Below are 13,154 nucleotides of genomic sequence, written 5' to 3'. Positions count from 1 at the left end.
CACCCCAAATAAAAATTGTTTTTTAAAAAAATTTCAATTTCATAAATTATTTTCTACTCTAGTAAAAATAAAAGATGTCTCTCAAAAACATTTTTCATTCATAAATCAAACACTAAAAATCATTTCCCGAAAATATTTTCTACCTACCAACCAAACATGAAAAAATAAGTCCAAAATCTACTTGTTTTCTAGGAAAACATTTTTCTAGGAAAATATTTTCCTTGATACCAAACACACCCTAAATATTGACTTAAAACCATTGTGTTTCTTATTTATTTATTTTTTCAATCTTCTCCTTTTCTTCCCAAATTCTGTCATACTTTTTTTTTTTTAATTTAAAGGATAATTATGATTCTAAAAACTTCGACTCACTAATTTTAAAAAAATATGTAAAAAACTATATAAACAGGCAGTTTATACTTTATTTTTAATATATAATATACATACACATAGTAGTCAATATATAAAGTAATAACATATATATTATATATATTAACCATATTGATAAACTAATTGACCGAATTCGATCTACATATCTGTTACTTAGTATGAATAATCTATTTGGAAAAAAATAAAGAAAACAAAGTACTAATTGTGGAAATGAAAAACAAAAAACTCTAAACTCCCACGAGAGTTCTCTATTATGAAAGTACACAAATAAAATGTGTATTTGTCGTTATGGCAATCTAAGAGCTAAATTACTTTTGTTCTCTAAATCATTTGCTAAGATCTACTCTCTCTGTAAATTTTTAATTGTCAGTGTTTTTCGAAAGTTGATTTGATTATATTTTAAAAATTAAATTAGATAACATTAATTTGATATTTAAACAAAAAATTTAGATAATAAAAAATTAAACGAAAAGTACTATAAATTTCATTTTTTGCATATCAATATGAAGAAAAGTACATTGTAAAATGTTAGTCAAAGTTATTGTTATTTAACTTTAAAGAGAAAACTATGACAATTAATTAAAAGTGAACAAAGATTGTACCAAACATCAATTAATAGGAGTAGTGTGACAAAATAAGTATGAAAATTATTACTTTCTTGATTAATGTAACAAGTCCAAATATGATGAGTAAAAGTAGACGAAAAGGGTAAAAAATCAATTGAGCTTAACATTGAATTTTATAATTTCTATCTTGACTTTTCGTAAATGATCTACTTAGAAAATTTTACTTGAATTAGATCAAGTTCCATATATATTGTCAATTATTCTCTCAGCCCATTTCTATTTGTCTAATACTATCGACTAGACACAATTTTTAAGGAGTAATAAATAATAAATTTAATGTTTTGGAAAATGAGTATAATTAATAACAAAAGTAAATTATGAAGCAAAGATCTCTTAAACTTTTTAAACTAGACAAATCAAAATGGATATTCATTTTTAATAAATTGAACTAGTAAAAATAAACTAACAGAATATCAAAATTTGTACAATTATTTGTAACAGACAAGAAGAAACAAAACGTCAATACATTTTCTAAGGTTGATTATAAATATGCAACATTACCAAATGTTACACATGCACTTACCAATAATTATAATGATCAAAGTCAAAGGAGAAAATAAATTCATGACCTATATAAGGTGAAGGTGGACACATAAGTCCATAATAATCAATTGAAGGAGCTACAAAATCAATTTTACTATTGATGAAACTATCTACTTCAAATGGTTCTGTCCAAAAATTTCCATTAGAAATTTCTTCCAAAGCTAATTTTAGTTGAAAAACTTCATGTTGCTCATGTTGATAAGATGAAAGTTCTTCACTTGATGACTCCTTTGGTGACCAATCTGAACTTTCCAATACTATATTTTCATGCATATTACTATTGTTATTAGCACTAATTGAATTTTGATTTTCCACACTACTCTTTCTTTTGATATTACGTCCACTATTCTTATTACTGCATTTCTTGCTTCCTTCACTTGAGTTATAATTAGCGCGCTTCTTCAGTGATGTATGCCAATGATTCTTTATTTCGTTGTCTGATCTTCCTGGCAAGTGAATAGCAATTGCCGACCATCTGCAACCATACAAGTTTAAGGGGGTTAATTTCACGTGTGGTTCTAAAATATTTTACACTATATGTACAACTAGAGTATAAAAAAGTAGATCATACTACAAAACTATTTCTGGTCACGTAATTTTTTTTTTCTTTCAATTTTGTGATAGAAAAATGACTAAATCATCTTATATCGTACTATAAGGCCGATGTAACCTTTTGGCTTTGTGTTCGTATGAACTCATATTTTTTTGCGTCGTGTATATAGATATATATGTAAAAATCTATTAAATCTTTAATATAATAAACATTAGATCTAACATAACGAGTTCAATGCTGGAAAATTTTAAAAGTTGAACTCATTAAGGCTAAATTCTGAATTCACCTCAGTTAATTGTGTCGTGTTAGCTCGTAAAATTGAACAAAGAAGAGTATGTACCTATTTCCAAGTTGAGCATGGAGGTTCAAGATGAGTTCATCTTCTTCTTTGGTGTAGTTTCCTCTTTTAACATTTGGCCTCAAGTGATTCATCCATCGAAGTCTACAGCTCTTTCCACACCTTGCTAGTCCTAATTCATAAAATTTAAAAGTTATTTTAATTTCTTAACTTCGTGACAGTCAAACTAACGTACATAAATTAGATCGAGGGGACTAAGTATTACTTTACGAAAGAACATTAACTAGAAACCACTCAAAAACCTTAACTAGTCAATGCAAGGAGTGACTCGAGATTTATTTTTGTTTTAAAAAAACATATTGGACTAACCCAATTTTTAAAGAATTTAAGCATTCAACTCAAAACCTCGTAACAGAAATACTCACCGGCATACTTGGGAAGTTGGCGCCAGTTCCAACAGCCATATTTAGTAATATATGCTTCTAACTTCTTGTCTTCTTCAGGAGTCCAAGTCCCCTTCTTCCTTCCATTTTCATCGTAGCTAGGTGTTCTCACCATCTCTCGATTAATTTTCTTCAATAAGTATCACACGATAAAGAGTTGTGACTTTTTTTTGTATTAATGTACAAAGGTAGGAGTCAAAGCCTAACCCTAGCTCACTAGCTCCTATATTGCTTTGAATAATTTTTTTAATATTACTCTTCCTAATTAATCACTTGAATCCTCAAATTATGAAATTTGAGACATATTTATAGTGCAACAACAAGAATGTGTAGCACGTAGTAAAATGGTCCTGAGATATTTTTCAAAGAGAAAATTCCAAGTCAACGCCTGTTTTTTTTTTATTTTTTATGTTTTTATTTAATTTTGTCAGGATAAAATGAGCAGCACATTTCAACTCGTTTTTCTTATAAGATTGGACTTGGACCAACACCCTATTTTCATTACACTTGTAGTGCAAGTCTACAAGAAACGAAACCTGTTGAAAAAAAAGAATAAAGAGAAGAAATATAAAAATTATAAATCATTACATTGTTGTAGCCATTTATAAGTATTCCTCCTTTTTAGTTTATGTAACGTACCGCTTGAATTGAATCAGATTTAAGAAAGAAACAAAGACTTTTCAATATATCATAGGTAACATTTCTATAATGATAATTTTTTATGAAACTTTACAATGAAACATGCTATAACATTTGTATGATATCAATTTTGTTATGAATGTGAAATGAAAAATTATAAAGTTATAATTTTTAAAAAAATGTGTATCATCATTTTTGCAACAGATCAAGATCAAGAAAGAAACGTGTGTTATATGAACACTTTTTGCTCAAGAGTATTCGTGAGTTTCAAAGGTTGGAATTTTTATTTTATTATTATTATTATTATTATTATTATTATTATTTGTGACTTTATTCTCTACTAATATGATTGAAATCTCTACTAAATGGTAATTATCCTCATGTCCTTTCTTCCCAGCTCGAGTTTTTGAAAGGATTAAATGCTTAACTCTTCTTTAATTATCCTTTCAATAATTTATCTAAACAAACTTTCTAAAAGGGCCTAAAATATCATTGAATTATTGGAAATGGTACAAAATTACCCTCCATCCAACTATTGGCTCCAAAATATCCTTCCCACCCACCAATTGGCTCCAAAATACCCTTGTAATCCACCTTTGGGTTCAAAGTTGACCACTTATTTAACGATTTTAAATTTAAACGATTTATGAATGCGTGACACTCAACTATTTGTTATAATTTCACTTATCAGTATAATTTATAAATCAATCTACTACCCACTTATTACTAATTAAATCTCACAAAATTAATAAAACCGTTACATTACTAATGCAACAACAGAAAAGCTACTGGCAATGAGTATTTTTAAAAATTTGAGGTGAAAATATCTATAGAAGTAAATTATTATACATTCAAGTGTCTAAATAAAAATTATTGATAAACTTAAAAGTCTGACTAAGTTCATCTTAATTATTCTTTCATCTCAATTATGTGATGTTACTTCATAGATAACTTTTTTTTTTAAAAATAATATATTAAAGGTTTTAAAACAAATCATAAATATTTATAAAATTATATTAAAAAAAGTGCATGAATTAATTCGGGATGTACTACTTCTTTACCTTTAATCATAAATTTCGAATTCAAACTTGAAAGAGAATCCTATTGAAAGTGTCCTCCTAAATAAGCGGCTCAACTTAAATTTAATTGGGGCTTCGATTCGGACTCGAATAATTTTGAATGTCATTTTCAGGAATCTATAATTTTGTCGTGTTTTAGTAGCTGAAGCAAATGGTCTAAGGCACGTTGACGTCGAAAGTACTCAAAATTTCTAAGTCTATTTCGATGCGATTAGACTTCAAACATATTTTACTATATTTTTCTTAGAAAAAGGACAAATATATCATCGAAACTATTATATATAGTTTGCAGATATCCTCCGTCATGCTTTTGGGATATTGGCGTCATCGCCGTCCAAAGACTAGAGCATAGATACCTTTTATATTAACGGAAAAATATGTGTCATAATCTTACGCACCGATATGATATTTATTAAATATCAGATCGACAAATAAGACTGTGTCATGTATCCCTATTTAGTCAATCGTTAGAGTAAAGAACATTTATGCTCTAGTTTTTGAACGACAGAGACACTAATATTCCAAAAGTATGACGGAAGATATCTATATACTATTTGCGATAGTTCAAAAATATATTTATCCTTTTTCTTTTTTTATTTTACGCTTAGGGATCTAGCCGAAAAATATCTAGAAAACTATATAATTAGTTAACACAAATGTGTCTAAAATATCAATATGCAACACTTTACATGGGCCACAAATTCCCTTGAGGAATGATGAGAGAAGGAGACAATGAAATAAAGAGATGTTGTCCTCATTAGGAATATGAAATCACATAAAAGTTTCATTTTTGTTTGTACTATATTGCATGGAATCATGTGAGGTGTCAGGTGACAAGAATGAATAATAATTATTATTTTTGTTTTATATTTGATATTTATATTTCATATTAAAATTTTAATTAAATTTGAAAATTTTATCGAAAATAACATTTCTAACATGATTTTTTTCATACCGAAAACTTGAACCCAAGACCTCCGATTGAGAATAAAAGACGTTAGCAATGCACCATAGCTGGTAAATGAATAATTTATATATCACAGAATGTTACATATTTGACTTTAGGGATGATAACTGTTGATATCCCTTTTGTCCCTTGGGTATTTTGTAAATACTTATTTTAATTTGTGTTTGTATAAATGAGTTTGGTCCGCGAGACTGGTTCAATCTTGAAATAAGTGGGGTTGAGCTTAATATTTTTGACCCGTTTACGAAGGAGGTTTTTTAGCCCGTCCGTTGGCCTTTTAGGTTTAACCCGCAAGCCTCAGAGGCCAGCCCGTGGGCTATTAAATTTTTAAAATATTTTTATATATTTTTAATAGTATTTTATTTGTAAAGATTTTATGAATAAATATTTTGAAAAACAAATAATCAAGTATTTTGTAATATCATCTTGCATGGTGAATTGGAGATGAAGATGAACTTCTTAAGGAAATAATATCATATGTTGATCCAAATGTCATCGATGGTGAAAGTAGAAGCGGAGTTATTAAGCATTACTTAATAAGTCATGTAATATTTTGAAATTTAGATTTGTTAAGTATTTAGGCTGCCTTGTGTTGCTGGAAATCTTTTAAACCAGATAGTTTATTGTAGGAGAAATGATGGAATGATTAACATTTATCCGCTAAATCTTACGTTTGCTATTATGTATTTTTGCAAGTATTCACCAAAGTGTGTGATTCATAAATGTATTTTTGTAAGTATTCACCTAAGTGTGTGATTTATAAATGAATTCATGTATCGTGAATTGATATCGTGTTCATAGACGTCAACATTCGATACTCTTTCTAAGAGAGTAATATTGTTCATTTTTTAGTTGAAGGGCCAACCCGTGGCCCGCTTAGGGCTGGGTTGGGCCGCTATTTTATTGGCCTTTTAATTAAAAGGGTCAGTCCGCCCCAACCCATTTAACTCTCTAGCCCGTTGGGGTTGGATTGAGTTGGATTGAGTCAGCCCATTTTGACACCTCTATATATGACTCAACATATATAACTTTTTACGGTAATTAATTAAAAATATGCAGTCTTCTATCTTTATATGCAGTAAATATAGAGTATATTTTAATTAGTTTTTGAAACGATATTACTAAACCATGGAAAAATTAAAAAATTCTGAAAATTTGTAAAATTTACCAGTAAAGGATCAAAAGATTATATTTCTAATAAAGATTAAATATATTTTTTCAGATAATACAAGAACTAGATGAGAATTTATCAATACATCTCCTAAACATTCAAACAAAAATGTGATGATCATATAATAAGATAAATCTATTGATGTTTTTTCTTTAGTTTTTACAAATTATAATGATCTAGATCAAAGGAGGAAAGAAATTCATGAGATATAAAAGGTGAAGGTGGACATATGAGTCCACAATAATCAATTGAAGGAGCTACAAAATCAATTTTAGTATCCACTTCAAATGGTTGTGTCCAAAAACTTCCACTTGTAATATCCTCCAAATTAGCTAATTCTTCTTGAAAAATGTCTTGTTGATAATCAATAGAGGATAATTCTTCACTTGATGACCATTCTGAATTTTCCAATACTATATTTTCATGCATAGTATTATCATTATTATTATTATCACCAATTGCATTTTGATTTTCCACATTACTCTTTCTTTTAGTAATATCACTTTCACTCTTCTTATTATTGCATTTCTTGCTTCCTTCACTTGAGTTATATTTAGTGCGCTTCTTCACTGTTGTGTGCCAATGATTCTTTATCTCGTTATCTGATCTTCCTGGCAAGTGACTTGCAATCGTTGACCACATGATATCATAAATGTTAACAATTATTAAATCTCACTACACAATGAATTATTCCATGTTGAAAATTTTAAAAGTTGAATTCATCAAATTTAAATCATGAATTTGTCTCAGCTCTACTAGAAAACGTACTTATTTCCAAGTTGAGCATGGAGGTTCAAGATGATTTCATCTTCTTCTTTTGTGTAGTTTCCTCTTTTAACATTTGGTCTTAAGTTGTTGAAACGGAAGATTAGTGTAGAGCTGACTAACAGCTGATTACTACTTAGTTAGTAAGTTAATTTACAGTTAGTTAGTTACAGATTAGTTCTAGAAGATTCTTAGTTAGTTAATGAGTGTATAAGTATAGATCACATGGAGGTGATGAAGCACATAATCAATAATATCTTCTTCCTCAAAAACTTCTCTTTCTCTAAAGCTCTCAACTGCAAATAATTTTGTTTCTTCTAAGCTGCAGATCATGAAGATCAACATGGTATCAGAGCATCACACTGCGTAATTTCATCCTCTGTTTCTCTCCTTCTTTTTTTCGTTTATCTACAATCATCAGGTTCATCTTCCTCTGCATCGTTTTGTAAAGTTTGAACCAAATCAGAACTATGCCAACTCTCACTGAATCTGATAATGCTGCTGGAGGTAACTCGACTAACAATGTGATGACAATCGATCAACATCATCCATTGTTTCTTCAATCGTGTGACACTCCAGGTAGTTCCTTAATCTCTATTAAGTTGACTGGTCCAGAAAACTATGCTTTGTGGAGTAGTTCGATGCGTATTAGCCTGCTTGGCAAAAGTAAGTTAGGATTTGTAACTGGTAAATGTCCTATAGAGAAGTTTGATACTACATTACATGATTTGTGGGAAAAGTGCAATGCTATAGTCTTATCATGGATTATGAATTCAGTTAGCACTGAATTACTAAGTGGAATTGTGTATGCAACTAGTGCCTACAAGGTCTGGTCTGATCTTCAAGAGAGATTTGATAAAGTGAATGGATCTCGTATTTTCTATCTTCATAAGCAACTAGCTACCTTATCTCAAGGAGTTTCTTCAGTTTCCAGTTATTTCTCTAAAATGAGGGAGTTATGGGCTGAATTTGATGCATTGATGCCTTGTCCAAGTTGCTCATGCACTGAATCAAAAAAATATATGGAACACTTTGATTATCATAGGCTTCTTCAGTTTTTGATGGGGCTAAATGAGTCCTACTCTCAGTCTAGTAATCAAATTATGATGATGACACCAATACCTTCCATTAACAAGGCATATGCCATGATTCTCTCTGAAGAAAGTAGAAGGTCTTTAACATCTTCACCTAGTGTTGAGAACTCAGAGGGAATGGCATTGTTTAGCTGTACTCACACTGGTAGAAATGGCAGCAACTACCCAGGAGGAGGTCGAGGAGGTCCAGGTTCTTCACCAAGCCATTACTCATCTGGATCTTACAACAACAGATCTAGGAGAGGAGATGTTATTTGTGATTTCTGTCACATTCGAGGTCATACTAGGAATGCCTGTTACAAACTGAATGGATATCCAGCAGACTATAAGCCTAAGAAAAGACTTGGTGCAGAAAATCAATCTACAAGAGACACATCTGGATCTGGTGGTGATAAAACTAGCAAGGTAAATGGTGGTACTGCTAGTTCTTCTGTTAATTTTGCAGGAACTTCAAAATTGCAACAAGGTGGAGAGCTTAGCCAGGATTCAAATGAGATGATACCTGGACTACCTCAGTTTACCAAAGATCAATACAGCAAAATTTTGCAACTACTTGACTCTAATGAGGGCAAACATTCAGCTATGGCAGCAGGTATGACCAAATCTGATGATGCAGGGTACTGGATTGTAGATTCAGGGGCATCAAATCAAATATGGTCAATTCTCTACACATGTTAATTACTTCTAGAGATGTTTCACACTGTGATGATACTAAGGTTCACTTACCAACAGGAAGGCTAGCTAATGTGCATCATATAGGATCCTCAGTTATCCTACCTCACACTCCACACATTTCTAATGTGTTGTATATACCAGAGTTCCAATACAATCTATTGTCTGTATCTCAATTAACCAAGGAATTGAGGTGGGCAGTACTTTTCTATCCTGACTTCTGTGTTTTTCAGGATCCCTTCAGTGGACAGGTGAAGGGGATTGGTAGAGAGAAGAATGGGTTATACATCTTCAATGCTAACAAACCTGGTTCACAGTCAGCTCCTTCTCAAACTAGGGAAATAATTGGTGTAGATGCCAAGCACATTTCAAGGCAACCAGTTGCAACAAATGTTACTCAAAACAAGACACTAACTGCCTCTATATGGCATATGAGACTTGGGCATATTCCAGCTGCTGTCATGAAGAAAATAAGAACTTGTAACTCATTGCAATGTGATTCTATCTCTGATTGTAGCATCTGTCCATTAGCTAAACAGACTAGAAAACCATTTCCTTTCAGTACATCTATGACTACTACTTGTTTTCATCTTGTACATGGTGATGTTTGGGGGCCATATAGAGTTCCTACCTATAATGGAAAGAGATACTTCTTGACTCTTGTTGATGATTACTCTAGATATATGTGGTTATTTCTGTTACCTACCAAGTCAGATGTCATTGCTGCAGTGTCTTCATTTCTTGTTATGGTTAAAAACATCTACAATTCCTCTGTCAAGTACTTTAGGACAGACAATGGCTGTGAATTTTTTAACTCATCCATGAATTCCTTGTTACAATCCTTAGGGATTGTTCATCAAATTTCTTGTGTATTTACTCCTCAACAGAATGGTGTTGCTGAGAGGAGACATAGACACATATTGGAGGTTGCAAGAGCTCTCAGATTTCAAGCCAGAGTTCCTTTGAGGTTTTGGGGAGAGTGTGTTACTACTGCTACATATATTATCAATAGATTGCCCTCTTCAGTTCTTAAGGGTAAATCTTCATTTGAGGTTCTATACAAGCAGTCTCCTTCTTTGGATCATATGAGAGTATTTGGCTGCTTAGGATATGTTACTCAAGTTCGCAAAGTAGATAAGTTTGCTCCTAGAGCCAATCCTGCTGTTTTTCTTGGTTATTCATCAACAAAAAAAGGCTACATCATGTATGATCTTAGCACCAAAGTATTCTGTGTGAGCAGAGACATAGTCTTTCATGAAGATATTTTTCCATTTCATCAATTGTCTACAGATGTACATCCTTTGTTTCCTGTATTAGAGCCACAGTTGCAGTCTTCTACAGAATCTACTTCTACTTCTACAGTTGTTGTACCTACCTCACCTAGTGTTGAGAGCTGCTCTTCTTCAAGTTCTTCTACACATCCAGTATCCTCAGCATCTCCTTCACATGTGTCTGTACCTGAAGTAAGAAGATCTTCTAGACCTCATAAACCACCTGTTTGGATGAGTGACTACATTAGTAAAGGACATGGTAATGCCAATTGCTGCTATCCTTTATCTCAGGTTCTAGGATATGATCATCTTTCAACATCATTTTGTGCAGCCTTATCTTCTTACTCTGCTATCATTGAACCAACTACATATCATGAGGCTGCTCAGGACCCTAAGTGGATTGCTGCTATGAAAGCTGAAATTCAAGCATTAGAAAATAATGCCACATGGAGTATCGTACCATTGCCTCCTGGTAAACATGTCATTGGCTGTAAGTGGATCTTTAAGGTCAAATACACTGCCTCAGGTGCTGTGGAGAGATATAAGGCACGCCTGGTTGCTAAGGGATTCAGTCAACAAGAGGGGTTAGACTACAATGAAACATTTTCTCCTGTTGCCAAGATGGTTACTGTAAGGTCTATTGTTGCTATTGCTGCTACCAAAGGCTGGCCTGTTTTTCAGATGGATGTACACAATGCATTTTTGCATGGTGACTTACTTGAGGAGGTTTACATGGAAATTCCTTCTGGTTTTGCAGGCAAGGGGGGAACTCATCATGTCTGCAAACTCCATAAGTCATTGTATGGGTCTGAAACAGGCTCCACGACAATGGAACAAGAAGCTAACAGATGCATTGGTTCAGCTTGGGTTCTCTCAAAGTCACTTTGACTACTCTTTATTCACTAAAGTAGTTGCAGGAGATATAGTGATTGTTCTAGTATATGTTGATGATCTACTAGTTACTGGAAGTAGTGTTCAATTAATTACTCAAACAAGGAATGATCTTAAGCTGCAATTCAAGATGAAAGATCTAGGAGAATTGAAATTCTTCCTAGGAATTGAATTTGCAAGATCAAAGAAAGGAATTGTTATGAGCCAGAGAAAGTATGCATTGGAGTTGGTGGCTGAGATGGGGCTAAGTGGTACTAAGCCATTCACAACACCACTGGAAACAAATCTTAAACTCACATCTGTTGACTATGATTCCATCATTAATAATACTCCTGCAGATAATGATAAGCTTCTTACTGATCCTGGCAAGTATCAAAGGTTAGTAGGCAGATTACTCTACTTAACCATGACAAGGATTGATATAGCATATGTGGTACAGGTTTTAAGTCAGTTCATGCATAAGCCCAAACAGTCTCATTTTGAAGCAGCTTTAAGGGTAGTTAAATATATAAAAGGAACACCAGGTCTTGGTTTACTTATGCCTGCAGATAGCTCATGCAAGTTTGAGGCATTTTGTGACTCTGATTGGGGTGGATGTTTACAAACCAGAAGATCAGTCACAGGTTACTTAGTTAAGTTTGGAAGTGCTGTTGTTTCATGGAAGTCAAAGAAGCAAGAAACAGTTGCAAGAAGTTCAGCTGAAGCAGAATTCAGAAGTATGGCATCAGTGGTAGCAGAATTAACATGGTTGATTGGATTGTACAAAGAACTTGGAATAACAGTTGAAGTTCCTATACATCTTTACTGTGATAGCAAAGCAGCAATTCAGATTGCAGCCAATCCCATTTTTCATGAGAGAACAAAGCACATTGACATTGATTGTCACTTTGTACGTGAGAAGATTGTGCAAGGAATTATACAGACTCATCATGTTTCTACAAAGGAACAACAAGCAGATATACTCACAAAAGGCTTAGGAAGGCAGCAACACAGTTATTTCATGTCCAAGCTGAGCTTGAAGGATATATATCAACCATCAACTTGAGGGAGGGTGTTGAAACAGAAGATTAGTGTAGAGCTGACTAACAGCTGATTACTACTTAGTTAGTTAGTTAATTTACAGTTAGTTAGTTACAGATTAGTTCTAGAAGATTCTTAGTTAGTTAATGAGTGTATAAGTATAGATCACATGGAGGTGATGAAGCACACAATCAATAATATCTTCTTCCTCAAAAACTTCTCTTTCTCTAAAGCTCTCAACTGCAAATACTTTTGTTTCTTCTAAGCTGCAGATCATGAAGATCAACATAATTCATCCATCGAAGTCTACCACTCTTTCCACACCTTGCTAAGCTTAATTCACCAAGAAAATAATAGTATCATAATCAATTACATATTCAGAGGCGGAATCAAGTATTAAACTTAATGATTTCGAGCTTGATATAAATTCTTACCAGCATACTTTGGAAGTTGTCTCCAATTCCATGATCCATATTTAGTAATATAAGCTGCTAATTTTCTATCTTCTTCAGGTGTCCAAGTACCCTTTTTACGACCATTTTCGTCGTGGCAAGGTGTTCTCACCATCTCTAAATTAATTCACTCCAAAAAAAAAAAAGAGTTAATTTTTTTTTCAATTTACTAAGTGAAGAAGCTATAGCTAAGTTCTTTAATTTCCAACAAAATTAAATAACAAAAATCTTATTTAAAACAAATGAAAGGTAAATATATTTATTCAGACAAAGATTAATA

General features: G+C 32.3%; 2 protein-coding genes across 2 annotated transcripts in view; both read right to left on the bottom strand.

Moving 5' to 3' along the window:
- Nucleotides 1-13,047, bottom strand: part of LOC107025460 (transcription factor MYB14-like) — a 25,105-nt gene extending 12,058 nt beyond the window's left edge. Inside the window, exon 1 of the mRNA XM_027918543.1 lies at nucleotides 12,857-13,047. Coding sequence (XP_027774344.1) covers nucleotides 12,857-12,989 — 133 coding nt within the window. The 5' untranslated portion in view covers nucleotides 12,990-13,047. The remainder of the gene's footprint in view (nucleotides 1-12,856) is intronic.
- On the bottom strand, nucleotides 1,456-3,104 carry LOC107025254 (transcription factor MYB14-like). Its single transcript, XM_015226049.2, has 3 exons — nucleotides 2,836-3,104; nucleotides 2,453-2,582; nucleotides 1,456-2,034 (listed from the first exon to the last, which is right to left on the bottom strand). Exons 1-3 carry the CDS (start codon nucleotides 2,966-2,968, stop codon nucleotides 1,536-1,538), a joined length of 762 nt encoding a protein of 253 aa, XP_015081535.1. The 5' UTR covers nucleotides 2,969-3,104; the 3' UTR covers nucleotides 1,456-1,535.
- Nucleotides 13,048-13,154: the final 107 nt, after the last annotated feature.

The sequence above is a fragment of the Solanum pennellii genome, chromosome 7 (genome assembly GCF_001406875.1).
Source record: "Solanum pennellii chromosome 7, SPENNV200".
Classification (NCBI taxonomy): domain Eukaryota; kingdom Viridiplantae; phylum Streptophyta; class Magnoliopsida; order Solanales; family Solanaceae; genus Solanum; species Solanum pennellii.
Note: the sequence above shows the minus strand (reverse complement) of the source record. Positions and strands in the feature narration are given on the sequence as shown.